Here is a 19287-nt window from a genome sequence, read left to right on the forward strand (position 1 = left end):
TGGGACCCGGATTGAGAGTTTGGTCCCGTCTCTACGCCCAGGCGGCCGCAGCGGATTGAGCGGTGCGCGGCACTTCCGTCTGCCTTCCGGTGTCACGCGACACCGCTCTCCCTCCCAACCTCCTCCGTCTACCCCTGGGCGGGACTGGCGGGTGATGAGATATTCGGGCGGCGGCGTTGAAAGGGGCGACGGCTACACCTCCTGTAATCACGTCTAGGACCGCGGTCATGGCCGAGGTGGGGAGCCGTCTGCACCACTGCTGGCCCTAGGTCTCAGAGGCCGCCTCCGAGGGCTGGCTACCGGGTTCCCGGGTACGAGTGAGCTGGGCTGAGGGTAACTGGGATGATGCAAGAAGTATCTAAGGTCCTCTTGTGTCTCCCTTCCAGAATCACGCTCAAAATAAAGCCAAGCTCATCTGTGAGATCCGGCGGAGGTTCGAAGCTGAGTATGTGTCAGGTGAGCACTGCGTTGTCGAGATTGAGGAAGATGTTTAGTGCGCGTTCTCAACTTTACTAGGGTGTTTGTCAGTGTCTCTGTGAGGTGTTTCAGAGAACCCTTAGAACTGGTCTGGTAACAAAGTGCGTTTCAAAGGTTTTGCTCTCCATAACATGCTCTTTGCCTTTCCAAGTGGGTAGGTGGTGCATCCAATGCTACCTTTAAAGGCTTAATCCCAAGTTGGAAATCGATGACTTTCTAGCATCTCCTCGACTGTATGAAACTTGCGTGACACTTGTTAGACCAACAACACGGTTTAAGTTTCCTCAACTGACCCGAGCAACAGTCGAAAAAGTAAACCTGGAAACTGCCATAGCTGACATGTACTTAATTGAATATGCCACTTCCTTTGATATTTTGCCAGATTTCACTTCATACACCCCAGTAATCTACCCACAGCGTAGGCACTCCCCTGCTAGAGCAAATTTTATTCTTCTCAGCTCGCACTTTACTTAGTAAAGTAGCTAAGTCCAGAATTGACTTGTTGGTTGAACATACCAGATGACATAAGTGCCTCAGTGGTCCTGTACTTGCCTGATGACTTAATACATGCACAGTAATTTGTGAAAAACATGCCAGGTAAGTTATTATAAATACCGAATTGGAAAAAAGGTCTATATGGTGACTACCTCAAGATTGATTCCAATCCTGACTTTGCCACCAAATAGCTTGTCTATTCTGACCCTGTTTCCATACCTCTAAAATGCAAATAAGGTTAGGAAGAGTAACTAAAAAAGAGTATATGAAACTACCTAGCACAGGCTTAAAATACAGTATATTTTTAATGGATCTTTTGTATCAGTAGTCATTTTGGTTACTGTAAAAAGATTTGAGCTTCCATATCTTGACTTAAATGTTCAGCTAAAGTTTCCTGCAATTTTAAACTGTCCAATGTATAATCTAGATGATCTAAAACAAATAAAAGAAATCTGTTCCAAATAATCTGGTCAGTAAATCTTTACATGCCTCCTTGCCAGTTTTCTTCATATGCTGAACTTTGTACCAGAAAGTTGCAAAAGCACTTGATTCACTTTCAGACAAGAGATTTCATTTCTAGTAACATATCTGATACCAGTGAAAAGAGAAATCCAAAATCACTTTCTATAGAAATTTAATTCATAACTGCATGTTTTTTAGTATTTTAGAAGTAACTCAAAACTTAACCTAATGAACCAGTAATGCAACAACTGACATTTACTTTGTACCTAAAGGAGGAAGCAGAAGTATAGCAATAGATAAGATCTTAAAAGTCATCTTGATTCAACCTTCTCATTTAAAAGTGAGAAAAGTGTGATATGGAGAAAGTAAGTGCTTTGCTCTGGTTTTAGTAGCTTAGCCAGGGGCCAGTGCCCAGGCCTTCTGAGTTTCACTACAGTAATCTTTTGACAACACCATGACATCCAATTAGATTGTGTCACTCTCCAACCTGCAACCCTTTTGTGTGTGCCCACTCCATTTGGAATAAAACACCAGTGTTTCACGATGGCCTACAAGGCAAGGCCATACATGATTTGGATTTTGCTTTCCCTTTCCACCTCACCTGTTAACGTTCTCCTTGACTAGTACAGATTTAACTTCTTCCAGCATTTAGAAATGTACAGTGCAACCTAGTCAGTACACACATGCACATGTTCATGTAATTAAACCAATAGGTACCCTCCTGTAATCCCAAAACTATGAGGGCCTGAGATAGTAGCATTACAAGTTCCATCACAGCCTGGGTGACTTAGTGATTTAGTGCTACCCTTTTCAAAAAAAAAAAAAAGAGCTTAGTATATAGCTAAGTACAAAAGTCCTAGGTTCAATTCCCAGGCCCCCCCACCAAGAAAATAAGAATACTCATTCTGAAAACATGTGACTCTAGTGTTTATTCTGTTTGACTTATTTTTTAAAATGCAGTGACCCATAAAATTGACATTAAAATCTAAAACATGATTCACAGTTTGAAAAACATGACTATACTACTTCATTTGTGTTCCTCAAACAGAATGAATCTGTTTCTACCTTGGGAACTTTCTACTTTTTCACTGCCTGGGAGGCTGTTCCCCATTTGCTGTGCATGGTGGAGTTCTTTTCTTTTGTATCATTTCAAGGTTTAAGTGTATCTGAGAGGTCTCTGCTGATAATATAAAGTAGCTTCCTTATACGGTTTATTTTCTCTCCTTGGTAGTTTTTATCATAATCTGCAATTGTCTATTATTTCCTCCAGTAGATTATGTTTGAGTTTTGCAGCAACCTATAGAAATTGAAGCTGAAGGCCTTGTGAATCTTACCTCAGCCCCTAGCACAGTTCATAGTACATACTCAATGAATGTACTGGAAGATAAGACAAATTCTGAATTAAGAATTGTACTTACTAGCTCTTTTTTCCCACCAAAATCTGGCAAAGAACAGTCTTCATGGGGCTGGGGATTTAGCTCAGCGGCATAAGTGCCTGCCTTGAAAGCAGGCAGTCTTGAGTTCGATCCCTGGTACCGATAAAAAGGAAAAAGACAAAAAAAAAAAAAAAGAACAGTCGTCACCATATGTCTCATAAAGATAAGCAATATTTCAAAGTAAAGCACTGAGTGGGGTTAAGTATGGAGAGGATTTTTCCTAAAATGTACACACTCAGCTCCATGTGAACCTGTATATTTGGGTTATCTGTTAACAATTGAAAATATTAAAAAATTTCATGAGCAAGAAAAATAGAAACCATTAGAATTGGTCTCACCTTAAAGTTTCAGTTGTTTCTTAAAACACAAAATCTGAAAAAGTTTGAAAATGGAGTAAAGATTTTTTTAATTTTTTATGTTCTCCATTTTAAGGTTGCTTTTTAGAACATCCAATGTTTTCTTCCTCTTTCATGTTTTTGTAGTCATTAACAGTAATTTGCTTCATAAGAGACTAAGGCAGACTTAAGCAAATATGATGTTATATTATCATACTGGGGTGTAATTCAGTGGTAAAGAACTTTTTTTGCATACTGAGACCTTGAGTATTATCCCCAGTACGGGAAAACAGATTATCATCTGTGGGTATATCACTTTAAGGGCTAACTAAGCTTCATAAATTCTTTTGAAGGTAGACTCTTGGAAATTCCAGGCACTTTTTTGTGCCCATAAAAGTTACCAATTATGGGTTGATTTTTTTTTAACTGACATTAAAATAAAATAAAGATCCATAATTGCCTACTTGTTTTTTCTTATTGTTACTGAGAAATTCCATGCTGAGTCTAAAATGAGAAATATTTCCTGTTCTTCTTCCTACTTGTGCCAAAGACAAGAAACTGATCTCTTATGACAATAATTTATTCAGTTCCTCAAGTGTTCGTTATATGCTTAATTCTGTGAAGCAGTGTCCATGTTACAGAATGCACTGAAGGATAGAGTGCCTTCCCAAACTACTACAGTCCAATAGTAATTTGCTTTATAAGAGGCATTAAAACAGATAACTATCAAGCTTGAAGCAAATTATATTAAGAGAAAATATTAATAATAGAGTAAGAGTAGTAAGAGTGCTAAAATGTTTTCTTAAGAGTCAAAAACAAAGGTGACTACTGGTTGGTAGTTGCCTTAGCACAGAGAAGGAACTTCAAAGAGAAGGTGATATAGTTTGGATCCTTTTTTCCCCTTTTTTGTAATACTGGGGAATTGAACTCGGTGCCTTTGTACTCAGCTACATCCTCAATCCTTTTTAAGAATGAATTTAAAAGAGAAAAAACATAGAAAAGAAAAACAAAAAAGCAAAAGAGACAAACAGCCAGAACAACAAGCCCAAAACAGTAACAACGTAGGCTTTCAACATAAGATGGTAGAAATTAGCAATGGTTGTTATACTGCATATTGTTATCTTCAAAAGAGTTGCATAGATTACCAGATATAGATATTCAAAATTGATCTGATCATATGAGTATTAACTGTTCTTTTCCAAGAACTAATACAGTTGTAGTGTAGTCATCATAGCTATCTTCTGTGTGTGTATACAATTGATATCTTTTTCCTTCTCCCTTCTTTCCTCCTTTCCCCTATCCCAGTGACTTTTCACCCTTTGAGCAGTTTCTTACCCTCACACAATATGTACTGTAGCTTTTGAATCTTTCTTACTCTTTCACTTTCTTACACTAGGGAGACAATACCTTATTTACACGTATGAGTTTGATTTATTTCACTTATGAGTATGGTCTCAAGTCATCCATTTACCTATAAAAGCCTCAATGCAGTCCTTCCTTATAATTGAGTAGTACTCCATTATATAAAAATACCACATCTTTTTTTATCCATTCCTCAATTGATGGGCATTTGGGTTATTTTCAAGATTTGGCCATTAAAAATTGTGCGGCTATAAACATGAGTACACATATATCACTCTAGTATGATGTTTTTGATTCTTATAGGAAAATGCCCAGAAGCGGGATAGCTAGATCAAATGGAACCTCCAATCGTAGCTCTTTGAGGAACCTCCACACTGATTTTCACAGTGGTTGCACCAGCCTATACTCCTACCAGCAGTGCAGAAGAATTCTTTTTTCCCCATAGCCTCTACAGTATTTGGTATTGGTTGTTTTCTTGATCCTGGGCATTCAATCTAGAGTGTGATGGAATCTCAGTGAGCATTTTCTCATATATTTATTTGCCATTTGTATATCTTCATCTGAGAAGTATGTATTATTCTCAGATGCTGGTTTTCGGATTGGGTCTTCAAATTTTGGGGTTCTGATTTTTTTTCTTAATTTTTATATGTTAGATAGAAATCCTTTGTCTGAGGGACAGTTGGCTGAGATATATTCCCAGTCTGTGGGTTTTCTTTTTACTCTGTTGTAGATTTCTTTTGATATGCAAAACCTTTTTAATAAGATGAGATTCCAGTTGTTGATTCTTGGGAAATATTTTCTGTGCAGTTTGATTTTTATTCATAAATTCTTTGCCTACCCATATATCTTCAGGATTTCTACCTACTCTGTCTTCCAGCAGATTTAGTGTTTCTGTTTTAATATTTAGATCTTTGATCCGTTTTGACTTTAATGGAGTGCATAGTTATAGGCATGGGTGTAGTTTTAGTTTTCGGCATGTGTAAAGCCAGTTTTCCCAACTCTATTAAAGAGGCTATCTTCTTCCAGTGAACATGTTTGGCCTCTTTTTCAAAAATAAGGTGGTTGAGTGTGTTTGTAGCTGTGGTCATATCTTCTAATCCATTTCATTGATCTTCAGAATGTTTTTATTCCAGCATCATGATGATTTTATCACAGTAGCTTTGTAGTATACCTTCAAGTCAGGGATTGTGATGCCTCCTGCCTTGCCTTTATTATCCAGGATTGCCTTTGATATCCTAGGTCTCTTTTGTTTCCAAATGTATTTTAGAAATATTTTCTCTAGACCTCTGAGGTATGCTAATGATACTTTGTTTGGAATTGCATTAAATCCATATTACAATTCTGGGAGAATGGCCATTTTCACAATGTTTGTTCTTCCTACGCATGAACAAGGAATGTCTTTCCATTTTCTGAAACCTCTTCAATTTCTTTTTTCAGAGTACTGTTATTTTCACTGTATAGATCTTTTACTTTATTTGTTAGATGGGTTCCTATTTCTTTTTTTTTTGGATGCTATTGTGAAGGATGTGGTTTCTCTTATTTCTCTCTCAGTGAGTTTGTTGATTTTGTACAGGAATGCATGACTACCAAACCAACATTGCAAGAGTACTAAAAGATACTCTTTGTTTTTCATCTTGAGACATTCTAGCTAGGCTGCCCAGGCTGGGCTTCAACTTGTGACCTTCCTGCCTTAGCCTCCCACAGTGCTGGAATTACAGGTATGTGCTACCATGCCTTGCAATAATTTGGATCTTTTGTGTCTCCCAGAGGTTTGTGTAGGAAAAGCTTCACCTGTGGGGTGCTGCTATCAGGAGGTAATGGACCCGTTAGGAGGTAAGGCCCAGTAGGAGGTGTTTGGTTACTAGAAGATGTGCCCTTAAGATGGACTTTCAGGCCCTAGTCGGATCCCCTTTCTGTAGCTCTCTGGCCATGAAGTGAACAGTTTTGCTCCAACACAAGCTCTCACCTTGATGTGCTGCCTTACCTCAGGCCAAGAACTAATCATGTGAGTAGAATGAGAGTCTGAAGAGGTATCCATCAGCTTCCATCCAGAGATAGCTCTGATAACTGTTTCTAGCCTCCCTTTTCTACATGTTTAGTAAGGCAGAGTTAAAATCCCACTGCATATATAGCTTTGTGTATTACATTTTTTATTGACATTATCTTATTTTCCCGTATTTAAAAGTAAGGAACATTTGTGTGTATGTGTATGTACTGGGGTTGGGAACTTGGATGAAACAGAATGTAGGGCGTCACACTTGCTAGACAAGTGTTCTACCACTGTGCTGCATACCCAGTCCTCTTTTCTTTTTCTTTTGAGGGAGGGTCTCAGAAAGTTGCCCAGACTGGCATCCACCTTGTGATCTCCTGCCTTAGCTTCCCAGAGTGCTGGAATTAAAAACCTGCATCATCATGCCCTATTATATTTTTTTTAAGACAAGGTCTCACTCTGCAGTTCAGGCTGGTCTGGAACTTGCAGTGATCCTCCTACCTCAGCCTCTCAAGTGCTGGGATTCCCGGGGTGCACCACCACACCCAGCATCTACTGTTATTTCTAAATTAATGGCTTTTTCACTTTGAATTTGATTACTAGTAAGAGTGAACCTTTTTTTCTTATATTTACATGTATTTGTACTTTAAAAATTTTGTTTCATTAGTAAGGCTTTTAATATGGGCTTTTTTGTTTATGTCACTTCTACTTATTTTTATAGTTTTTAATATCTTTAAAGTTATTTATGGTTTTTTTCATTGCTGTTAAATAATTTTCTCTTTTGTACTCTTCTTTGTTTTCATTTTAATTAATTTTTAATATATAGAATGTACAAAACATGAATAAAATAATCAACCGTGTACTTACTACTCAGCCAAAGAATAAAACCTCCTAGTTTCTTAGAAGCCCCTTGTGTATCCAGATCCCTGCTATTCAGCAAGCAGTTCCATTTCCTGCATTGGATGTTATTCACTGTTTTTTTTTTCATTAGCTTTACCACTTAAAAAGTATTTCTCACCAACACTTAGTTAGATTTTGCCTCTTTTGAACTTTAGAAAAAGCTGAATATATTTTTTTCTTTATAATAATTCAATATTATATGATTAGTAGTTCATAGAATGGATATGGCAGTTGATGTATTTAGAGTTGTTTCTAGATTTTGTGTAATGTACAGTGCTACTGAACATTTCCTATGTGTGACTGATACTCACATGCAAGAATTTCTTTAGGGCAGTGGTTTGCAAAGTTGGTCCAGTAACTGGTTTCTTGCGACCATTTCAAGAAATTTGAAAGGTCAAAACTACTTTTATGATAATATTGAAACATGGGCTGAGGATGTGGCTTGGTGGTATAACACTTGCCTAGCACTACAAAATAATAAATAATAACAGTAATGCTAAAACATCATTGTCCTTTTTCACTTTTTTGTCTGACAGATGTAATAGCACTTTCCACAGGCTGCATGGTATCATCATGTCTTCTCACTGATGGCTGGTAAAGAGTACATGTTCAGGGGCTGGGGATATAGCTCAGCGGCATAAGCGCCTGCCTTGAAAGCAGGCAGTCGTGAGTTCGATCCCTGGTAACGAAAAAGACAAAAAAAAAAAAAAAAAAAAGAGTACATGTTCATATATTCTCATGTTTATATTTTTAATTTTAAACATAACACAGTAACTGGTATTTTATGTAATTTATACAAACAAAAAGCTCTTAAGGAGTTGTCAGTTATTTTTAAAATGTAAATGGTTCTAAAGTAACATGTTTGCCAACTGCTTCTCAACTTTGGGCCCAAAAGTGAAATGGGAGATCATATTGTAAGCAGATTACCTAATTTTACTAGATAATGGAGAACTCCAAAGTGATTGTGCCAGTTTGCATTTTGATCAGTAGATATTTTAATGTCCTTGCTTTTCCACATCTTATAATTTCATGCTTGTATTACCTTGTGCTCATCTGATGGTGATATTGGGTTATCTCATTGTAGTTTTAATCTTCATCTCTTTGAATGCCGTTGAATTTGAGCAATGTATATATGTATATAAATATATATATACATATATATAGTTTTTGTTTTTCCATATAAATTTTAGGATTGGATTATTATGTTTCTGCAAAAGTTTCAAATACCTTTTATTGAGGTATTTGAACATTTTTTTGAATTTGAAATTTTGAGTGGAACTGTGTTAAATCAGAAGATAATTTTCAGAACAGTGGATGTTGAATATCTATACAAGAACCTAAAGTTTGTATCTGCTTGCTAAAATCTTCCTTATTGAAAGGTTTATATATACCTTCATAATAGTTAACCTATCTTTGGTTATATTTATTCATAGGTACTATGCATATTTTATTGTTGCTATTACTACATAAGTAGTGTGTCTTAAAATTTATTTCCTAAATGATAGTTACTGGTTCTTGGAAAATACTTTTGACTTTCTAACACTTATATTGAATTCTGAAACCTTACTGTTACTAATTTTAATAATTTAACTCTGGGCTAAGTTGTGATTTTTATGTAGATAATAATGTCACCATCAAATACTGACAGTTTCCTATCTAGCTTTCTAATTGTTACATCTTTCAATGCTATTCCTTTACTACAATAGCTGAAGTCTTTAGAACACTCTTAAATAGAAGTGATAAAAGCTTACTTGTCTGATTGCTGACTGCAAAAGATAACTCTGATAGAGTTACCATTAAGTTTGATTTTTGTAAATGAATGTTCTTTATTGAAATGAAGAAACTTCCTTCTGTTGTTGTTATTATTTGTTGAGGACTGAACCTAGAGCCGTCACACCAAGCTACATCCTTGCCCTTTTGATTTCGAAACAAGGTCTTGCTAATTGCCCTGGCTGGATTTAAAACTTGTCACCTCCCTGCTTCAGCTTCCTAGAGTGCTGAAGTTGCAGGCATGTCCCACCACATCCCGCTTCTTGTATTATTAATTTGGTAGGGGTTTTTTTGTTTCGTTGGTCTTCAAGACTGATGATTGAATTTTATTAAATTCTTTATTTGTTGCACACATTTATTGTATGTCATCAATTTTCATTTTGGCTTTCTCCTTTAATCTGTTATCATCGTAGGTTGTATTGCTCAGGTTTTAAAAATAAATTTCTAGATTTAATTTACTAATAGTTTCTATAAGAATTTTATACTTTTATACTCATGAATTGGCCAGTAATTTTCTTCTTTCTCTGTGTTTTTCTTGTGAAATATTGACCTGAATCAGGATCACATGAGCTTTGGAGTGTTTCTTGTTCTCTCTTCCTTGGAAGATGCGTTCATCATTTAACTCTAATTTGATTCCTTGAATTTACTGGCTCGCTCAATTTATTATTATTGTCTTATGTGTCAGCATTTGTTTACTTGCTATACATTTACTAATATTTGATTTACCATTCCTTCTTGAGGTTAAGACCTTATATCTGAAATCACCATGTCATCTAACAAATAATTACACTGGTAGGATCTATTACCAGTGTAATTGGTAACTCTGTAAATGCAGAGTTTTGAAATTGTCATTTTTTTCTCTTAGTTTTTCATTTGTTTTATTTTGTTTCATTTCACATTTGTTTCTTAAATAAGCAGTTCATTTTGCAGAGTACCTTCATTTTGTGGGCCTGAAGGAGGCAAAATGGTTACAGAATTATGAAACTTAATATCCTAACTGCAGGAAAGGAGATTTCATGGACAGGAGTATCAGAAGTTTTTGAAAGTAACCCTTGTAGATACAAGGTACCATCCAAAGTACCAGCTCAGGATTTATTTATCTTTGTATCTTCAGCACCTAGTTCTGTTTTGGGCTGGTGTATGGTGGATTGTCATAAATTAGCCTTCCTGAATTATCATTATGCCCAAGGAAGAAAGCCTTTAAAAGAGAAGAATTTAAAAGAAAAAAAAAAAAAAAAGCAAACGACCTAGTATCCCCAAGGGAGACAGCCTTTAAAAGAGAACTAAAAAAATGACCTATCAAAAAATGGACCAGTGAACTTGAATAGACACTTCTCAAAAAAAGAAATACAGATGACTAGCAAATTCATTAAAAAAAACATCCATCATCCTTAGCCATTAGGGAAATACAAATCAAAACAACTGTGGGATTTTATCTCACCCCAGTCTGAACTGGCTGTCACTAAGAACACAAAAACAACAAATGGTAGTGAGAATGTGGAGGATAAAAGAACCCTTTTATATTGTTGGTGGCAGTGCAAACTAGTATAACTAGTTTGGCAGTCAGTATGAGGATTCCTCAAAAAACTGAACATAGAAATTCTATTTGACTGGGCTCTGGGTCCCAGATATATTTCCAAAAGAGTTTAAGACATCACGCTATGGTGATACATGCATGTCCATGTTTATGGCGGCTCAATTCACAGTAGTAACTAAGCTCTCTAGGAACAGCCTAGATGCCCATCAAAGACAGATGGGTAAAGAAAATGTGATCTAAATACACAATGGAATGTTATCAACCATAGAGAATCAAATGTCACTTGCAGAAAATAGAACTTGAGAACATAATGTTAAGTGAAATAATTCAGGCACAGAGGTAAAATATCACATGGTATCTCATAAAATACAAATTAAAAAAGGAAATAAGAGATGGTAAGAAACAAAAAGACTTTTGGGAGATGAAAAAGAGAATGAGGGGAAAAGAAAAGGATAAGACAATGGAAAATAATTGAGATGTGTTATATACATATACTAGTTCCCCAAAGTGAATATAAGTAATGTATGTTGTTTGATTTAACCATTCCATAGTGTATCAACATTGAAGTATTTATACAATTTATATATGCAACTCTTTTCATTTAAAAACTAATTTAATAATAAGCAGAATGCAGAAGGAAATACAGAGATGCAGGAAGCGATGGAAAGCAAGAAAATGAGTAAGCAAAAATCAACAGCATTAGTGATAAAAATAAGGATTACAATTAAAACACATGAAGAGCTTCAATATGACAGTAAAGACATTAACTTTAGATTTTTTGTTTTAAATGTGAATGTTTATGGATGTCTAGTGAAAAATCAAATAGAATGAATAAAAATTCTCTCTACCAAGAAACAGGAAACAAGAAGTACCATAGCCAGGCACAGTGGTACATATTGTAATCCTAGCACTCAAGAGACTGAGACAGGAGGATCTTAGCAAGTTTAAGGCCAGCCTGGACTGTGTAGGAAGACCTTGTCTCAAATCATGCTTTGGTTGATACGTTATGTCAACTTGAGAAGTTTAGAAATTTAGCTAAGAGACTCAGCAGGGAGCCAGGATCCTTACTTTGTAAATACCATCATCCTGTGCAAGAGGAAGGAGAGCAAGGAGAATGGGGGGTGGCCTGTGTACAGTATAAGAGGAAAACAGGCTTGCTCTACCCCACATTTTGTTCTGGCTGCTGCCTTGAAGTGTTATCCTTGTATGATGCCACCCTGCCTTGGAACCAGCTTATTATGGACTGAAATCTCCACAGTGACCATAAACCTTTCCTTCCTTCATTTTGGATGTTGGGTATTTTGTCCCAGCCATAAGAGAAAAGTAACCAAGACAGTAGGTGTAGTGTATTAAAAACTGGTGGCCTACTTAAATACCAGCTGAATTGAATCAGTGTGGTGCTTAGTGTAGATGGCCCAATGAGTAATGTTGCCAGCATAAAAACGAGACCTGGAGAAAAAGAGTAATATTGTGAGTTCTCCTAAGTATATTGCTGTTGTTTGGAGTTGTTGGTTCTCCTGGAGGAACTTGTCATGGCTAGCTTTCCTGATATGCATTCAGCCATTATCAGAGAACCTCAAGACCCTGTCACTAAGAATGGTAGTTCACCTTGGGGGAGCTCTGGTCCTTACTTTGAGTATCCTGGCTCCAGAGTGCAAGATGTGTGCTGTTCAGTCTCCAGGAGAAACTTGTCACACTGGCTTTCTGATAAGAACTTGGCTATTATCAACATCAGAGGAGCTGAGGACTTCATTTTCACTGAGGATGGCTGTGGGACTTTTTGGAGGAGCCCTGTTCCTTATTTTGAGTGTTGCTTCTTGGCCTCAACCTATTGGCACAGATCCTTTACCCTGCTGGCACAGAGTTTCTAGCTTCCACCACTGACCTCTGGGGCACAGATCTGTAAAACAGACTTGAATGAGTTACTGTCATGGGCTCTAGGTCTCCAGTTGGACTGGTGGGAGGCACTGTCAAGGTCTGTAGGTCTTAGCTGGACTCATGCAGGATCTTGTGGGATTTAGCCCCTTGGCTGGGTTTCCATGTCTTTAGAGTTATAGGCAGATTTCCTGCACTTTCTTGTATTTAACTCTGGGTCACCATCATAAAACAGTATTGTAAATGATGTGTCATACATGTAATATTTCTTTCTGCAACCCCTGACTATAACACTAGGAAACATAGGAAGACAACAGAAGCAGTTCCAATTTTAACAGTAGTTACTGTCTGTTTCATAAGCAGATTTATATGCATTGGCTATCAGGTTAAAAAATTTTAATGTTATGTAGCCTATAAGAGACTAAAAAAAAACAAACTGATCTAGAAAGATTAAAATACAGGAGATGTGGTTATAATTCAGTTGTGGAGCACTTGCCTAGGTTGCATGAAGCCCTATGTTTGACCCCAGGCACCACAAAAAACAGAAAGAAAACAAAATCCTATGTTGGTAGTACTTTTATTAGACCAAATATTCAGAATGAAAACCTTTACTACATATAAGAATGGCTACTACTATTTATAAAAGGAACAGTGAAAAGGTGTAACAATTAGGAACTCACAACATAAAAACCTACTTAACCATATAGCATATATATATATATATATATATGTGTGTGTGTGTGTGTGTGTGTGTGAAAAACTCCCAAAATTATAAGGAAACTCAAATCCACAAACATGTTAGTGATTCTAACAAACCTCTTCCAGAAAAACACAGAAAAAGCAAGCAAAAAATTCTTAAATAGTTTAGAAGATACCGCAACAAACATGCTTGATCCTATATAGATATATAAACATATATATGTGTATATATGAGTGTGTAGACTTTTCCTACTCAACAAATAGAGACTATATGCTTTTTGAATATATACCTGTACTTTTGGTGCTTTGCAAATATATACTGCATAATAAGTCATAAAAGAAGTCTCAAAATTCCAGAGAAACTAGATCATATAGGCCAGGTTTTCACACCATTAAGCAACTGTGTTACAATCCACAATGAAAAGTGCTTAAGCAAAAATTTTAGGAAATAAAACACCACCTCTAAATAATCTTTGAATTAATAATTTCCCAACACTTTACAGTTTTTACTTCTGCTAGATAGTCTATGGTTTCATGAAGCCACCACAATGGAAATTACAAAATAATAGAAGCTAAGTATACCTTCTAAAAACATGTAGCAAGATTCATGAAACTTTAGAATGATTCCCATAATCAGGAAAAGGACCATGATAGGTTCTTTATTTCTGTAATTCTCAGTTATGTAAGATTATTTATCAGTATCAAAAGTAAGCCAGATGTAGTGGTGTACACCTATAATTCCAACACTCAGGAGGCCTGCCTACACTACATAGTGAGACCCTGTCCCCCAAAAATGACAAGGAAAATATGAGATACAGTTTAATATCAGGGACCTGACCTAAATCCCCAGTTTCTCAAACAAGTATACAGCAAAGGCTTAAATAAATTAGACAATTGGTATGATTTTTAGGGCTCCAGGAGGATCAAAACCCTCTGCAGAGTCGAAGACTCTGGGGGCTAAGACAAGGAATGTCTCTGGGTAACCCGTATTTATTTAGTTTTCAAACAAGGAAAGAGTTAGAGTGGAAAACACAGGAAACTGAATAAACCTTGGGAGTGGTTCAAGGACTTTTCCAAGTAACAGATTATGTTTAATTTAGGAGAACTATCTTATGTTAATTCAGGAGAAGTGTTTTAGGAGAAGATCTCCATGTTGCATTTCGCTACAGGAGTGAAATGCCTGTAGCTGCGATCTTCATTTAGTTTATTGAAGTTGGGGCCAGGTGTGCTCAGCTGTGACCTTATCAAATCTCTTTGTTCTCAGGTTGGCCATGCCACAGCCCTGCACATGTGTTCAATTTCAAGTTTCAATGGCTCCCAACAGTTTAAGCTTTGCCAGGCTTATGAGAGCAACAGGAAAATCTACAGATTGCCTAATAATATAACAAAAGAAATAGAAGGCTTTTATGGAAAGATTAAGGGAAATTTGACTTCACTGTAACATTCTTACCCTCTTATTAAAAAAATCTGAAGCCAGTTAAGTTACTGTTTGTTTGTACTGGGTCTCAACTACAAAGGTATTCAATAACATAATTTTCTGTTCCGTAACTTTTTAACTTTTCAGGAGGTGAAAGAAAGAAAATAATCCCTCATTGGAAATCTGGGCCTTCCTGGAATTCAAGGGCTATTTGGGACAAACTTACATAGAGCTAGTCATTAAGTAATAAAGATGTAATGTATACCTACTGTGTGTCATGGATAGGAGTTCAGGTGGATGGGGAGGTGACTTTCCAAAGACCCTAACCTAGAGTTCATAAAGAAGAGTGTCAGTCTCAGGGAAAAGGTGCCATCCCTCACATGTGGCAAGGGCCTTGACATTATGAATGTGATTTGAGGAGCTGTTTCCATAAAATGACTGTTTCTGAAGAACATTATTAATGTATTACTTGTGCTGAAAGTGGTCTCATGTTCTCACTTTTGACCAAGAAGAGCCAAACAGGAGATAGTAGATTGCATGTTCACACCAGAACTTCAAGGCAGAATCTACAATATGTAGGAGTATACCAAGTCCATTATACCTCATTAGCCCAGATAACTGACCAATGAGTGAGGAGAGACAGGGAACAGTATTTGAAAGTTGAGCTTTTCTTGCCTGGGACTAAGAAATCTAGCTTTTGAAAAATAGCAACTGAAACAGAAAGCACCCCTCTACAGTGAGCTAGAGATCAGCAAAATCCTGCTTCTGTACAGTCATCCAATTTAGAATATTTTTGTTTTGGGTGTTAGGTTTGTTTTTTTGTTTTTTGAAGAGGTTGTTAAGCACACACTCAAGGAAGAACCATCAACAGAGCACATCTATGGCCTTCAGAGCCTAAGATACTTAGACATTTACTGTCTCATCCTGTACAGAAAAAAATTTGCCAAACCTTCAGTAGATTAGTGGTTCTCAAATTGTTATCCCTATAGCATCAGCATTATGTAGGAACTGGTTACATATGCCGCATCTTGGATCCTAACTTGAATTAGACACTCTGTTTATGGAATCTGGTAATCGCTTTTATCAGGTTCTTTATAGTGGTTCTGATACATGCTTGAGCTTGAGAATCAGCCCTGTAGGCCAAGGATTTAATCCCATCATAAAATATTGCCTCACAGCAAAGCAGAAATTCAAGATGGGTATAGCCAAATGGCAGAGGATACCTTTGAGGAAATACATTGTTATTTGGCTGGATCACTTCCAGTGTTGATATATGCGCAGTCCAGCCAATAGAAATACTCCACCTAATATAAATGCTCTTCCCAAGCCCTGTCAGGATTCTTAAGTGTATCCTTATTCAGAGTCTTTGAGGGATAAGAAATCAAATGTTTTAAACTCCTATGATGATCTAAAGTTGTATGATTGGTGCTTTTGAACATTATGATACACAGTTAATAACTTATGTAGCTAGACACAGAGGCACACTCCTATGGTCCCAGCTACTCAGAAGGCAGAAACAGACAGATCAAAATTTTTAAAAAGAGCTAGGGATATAGCTTAATGTGAGGCCCTGGGTTCAGTCACCAGTACTGAGGAAAAAAAATGCGCTCTAAGTTTCAGTATCAGAAAACCTGTATTTTTTTTAATGTTTTCCTGAAATCTAGGCACATTTATAATAACTAAAATATACTTCCAAGATTTCCTTATCTAGTTAGCTATTAAGTAAATATGAATTTAGTCTTTTCTTTCATAGTTAATGTTGTACTGTATGTTAATAGAAATTCATTTATATAGTTTTTACATTTTTCAGTATTCTTGATCTTCCAAAGACTATCCATAGGCAGTTATTTTCATTCTACAGAGAAGAAAATAAGACCCAGAAGGACCTGCTCAGACCCCCTAATATATGGTAGCATGAGTCTTTTGGTTCCATCATATTACCCCATATTCTGAATGTGGGGTAGAAATTTTTAACATTTGTGAACTTTAAAACACAGTATCCAACATGTTGATCACACTGTGTTTTGCAAGTAACAATTATAGTCTGTTTATCTTATAACAGGTTTTTGTTGCTGTTGTTTGGGTTTTTTGGTTTTTTGTTTTTGTTTTTGAGACAGGGTTTTGCTATGCAGTTCAGGCTGGCTTCAACTCAACAGCAGTCCTCTTGCCTCAGCCTCCCAAGTGCTAAGATTGCAGGCATGTACCACCACGCCCAGCCACAGTTTTTTTTTTTTAAGTATGTGTACACAGCAGAGATGAAAAGCTGAGATTGAGAAATAATCTTTAACTTAGAACATTTAGTTCTGTTGATTTGTAGAGATCAGTTGTCAACACCATATATCTTTAGTTCTTTGTCTTCCAAATTATAGGTGTTAGAATTTATTTGGTGGTAATATATTTGCATAAATATAAGGCTAGCTTACACAGGAAAACTTGTGTAAGAACAGATATTTAAAACTAAACCCTTCCTCATCTCTACACTTAAATCATTGAAGGCAAAGTCCTTCATAATGATGTTCTAGGTATGTTTATACAGTTGTGTTTTTATAGATCCAGCATACATCTTTAGCTACTTCCTATAACAACTGTTCATAGTCTGTTTTGTGCCCCTATAACAAAATACCCAAGACTGGTTACTTCATGAGAAGTGGAATTTATTTTCTCACAGTTCTGGAGACTGGGAAGTTCCATATCAAGTGCATTGTCCCCTGAACCCCTTCTCGCTGAGCTGCCGCTTGCTGAGTCCCTCTCATGGCAGAAAGCAGAAGGGTAGTTTAGCTATTACTGTGTAAAGCCTGTTTGTTTGAGAAGTGGCCGGGACTCTCCCAGTCCTCTAGCCTCAGCTTCTAGAGTACAAAGCCTCATGTATGAGGGCCTCCCTCCCGTGAAGAGAGAAGCCCTCGTGACCTAATCACCTCTTACAGGCCCTGGTGGAGGGGGCCTGTTCAAACCCATCTGGACTTACCAGAGGCGTTCTGAAAATGGCCAGTCACCTGAGGGCCCGGGTGTATGAGCACTGTGAAGGAACACAACGGACGTTGTCATAAGCACAGTTAGTCTCTGTTTCCCTTGTTTGTGGCCCCTAGGTCATGCTTCTTGGCTTGAAAGCCCAGTTTTCTTTATGTTTCTTCTGTCTGCCTTTGCCTCCCTCGCTTTCCTCTTATACTTTCTCTCCCTGTGTTGTCTTACTGCTCTGTTCTGTCCCTTTGTCCTCTGCCCGCTGCCCGCAGCTGCCTTTGCTTTTTGCAGCCTCTCTTTCAAGCCCCACATGCTCCTCCCCTCTTGTCACCCCCCCACTTAGTTTCTATTTTTCTACGGCTAGGTGGTTAAAAATCACTGTTTCATGTGTGAGAACATGTCTATTAATAGTAATTAATCATCTTAAGATTAGTGGAAGCTTCTAATTTCAAAGATTACTTCCTTAAAAGCCATCAAAGACCACTAAAGAACACTGTCTTGTTTATGGTATCCCTCCTGATAGTATTTCCAGTAGTAATCGTAACTAAAAATAATATTTTATTTTTCTTACTATGGCTGCTGTTTACTGAGGTTTTACCATTTGCCAAATATTATAAGTAGTTTTCCGTGTAGTCTGGGACTTTAGAAGGGCTGCCTAAGATGTGCAGAAGCCTGAGAAGTCAAACTTATTGCCAGTAACTTTTCCTAAACCTTGTCTTTGGTGCATGTCTTCTTAATCTTGCATGATAAAATTGGGAAGTACACATAAAACACCTTTGAACCTAGCACCTTTGAGTTGCCATCTGTCTTAGTTGTCTTTTTCATAGACCACTATATTTGTCTAAAAGAATGACTGATAAGTAAACCATTGTTATGCAAATTTAGTTACAGTATTTGGCAGATTATTTCCCTGTCCTTTTAGCCCTTGTTGCCCCCAAAATAAGATCTAACCAGAAAAAAAAAATCAGCCTTGAGAACTAGAGATCAAACTGCCAGCCCCAATCAGTCTGTCTTTGCCTTGCTTGCCATCGGTGTTCTCTTGCTTAGTGGCTACTCTGTAAGGCAAGTAAGGCAAGGACAGGCTGATTGGGCTTGGCAGTTTTGATCTCTAGTTCTGAAGGTTGGTTATTTTCCCGTTCGGTCTTTCTTTCAGGGAAACGGCATTATCTCTGGGACCCTGAAATAAAGGCAGTGCAAATGCAGAGGTAGACCCTATAAAATTTGGCAGCTGACTAGATGTGAAAGAAGAGGAAGTGAAGAAGCCATGGAATTTTCCTGAGCTTTTCGCTTAAGCCCATGGGAAGAATAGGTACCTGAAAAAGAAAAACATTGAGTTAGAATAGATTATGTTGACATGTTTACCGAAGGCCTTTTCACTGATACTACTCTCATTTGATTCCAGGATTCTTAGAATGTATAGACTTGGGCCTTTACTGCCTTTTTGGAAAATATGGCATGCATCCCAAGAACTCTCATTCAAGTTCAGAACTGCTAAGTGCCTTAAGAAAGGCTTAGTTCAAGTTCTATTGCTGTTCACAGAGGATACAGAGAAAATTTCATGGAAGAGGAAGCAG

The 19287-nt window shown here is 37.1% G+C and overlaps 1 protein-coding gene across 2 annotated transcripts in view; it reads left to right on the forward strand.

The window, feature by feature from the left end:
• The first annotated feature begins 27 nt into the window (after positions 1-27).
• Mospd2 (motile sperm domain containing 2) overlaps positions 28-19287 on the forward strand; it is a 50824-nt gene continuing 31564 nt past the window's right edge. The window contains exons 1-2 of one of the 2 annotated variants that reach the window (XM_003463037.5): positions 28-236; positions 387-456. In XM_003463037.5, the coding sequence (XP_003463085.1) occupies positions 228-236; positions 387-456 (79 nt within the window). In that variant the 5' untranslated portion in view covers positions 28-227. Of the gene's footprint in view, positions 237-290; positions 312-386; positions 457-19287 lie in introns of those variants that run through there. The other variant, XM_063243059.1, reaches the window with a different exon arrangement.

Source organism: Cavia porcellus, unplaced genomic scaffold (genome assembly GCF_034190915.1).
Source record: "Cavia porcellus strain 051 isolate PalLab524CR breed Dunkin Hartley unplaced genomic scaffold, mCavPor4.1 scaffold_33, whole genome shotgun sequence".
NCBI lineage: Eukaryota > Metazoa > Chordata > Mammalia > Rodentia > Caviidae > Cavia > Cavia porcellus.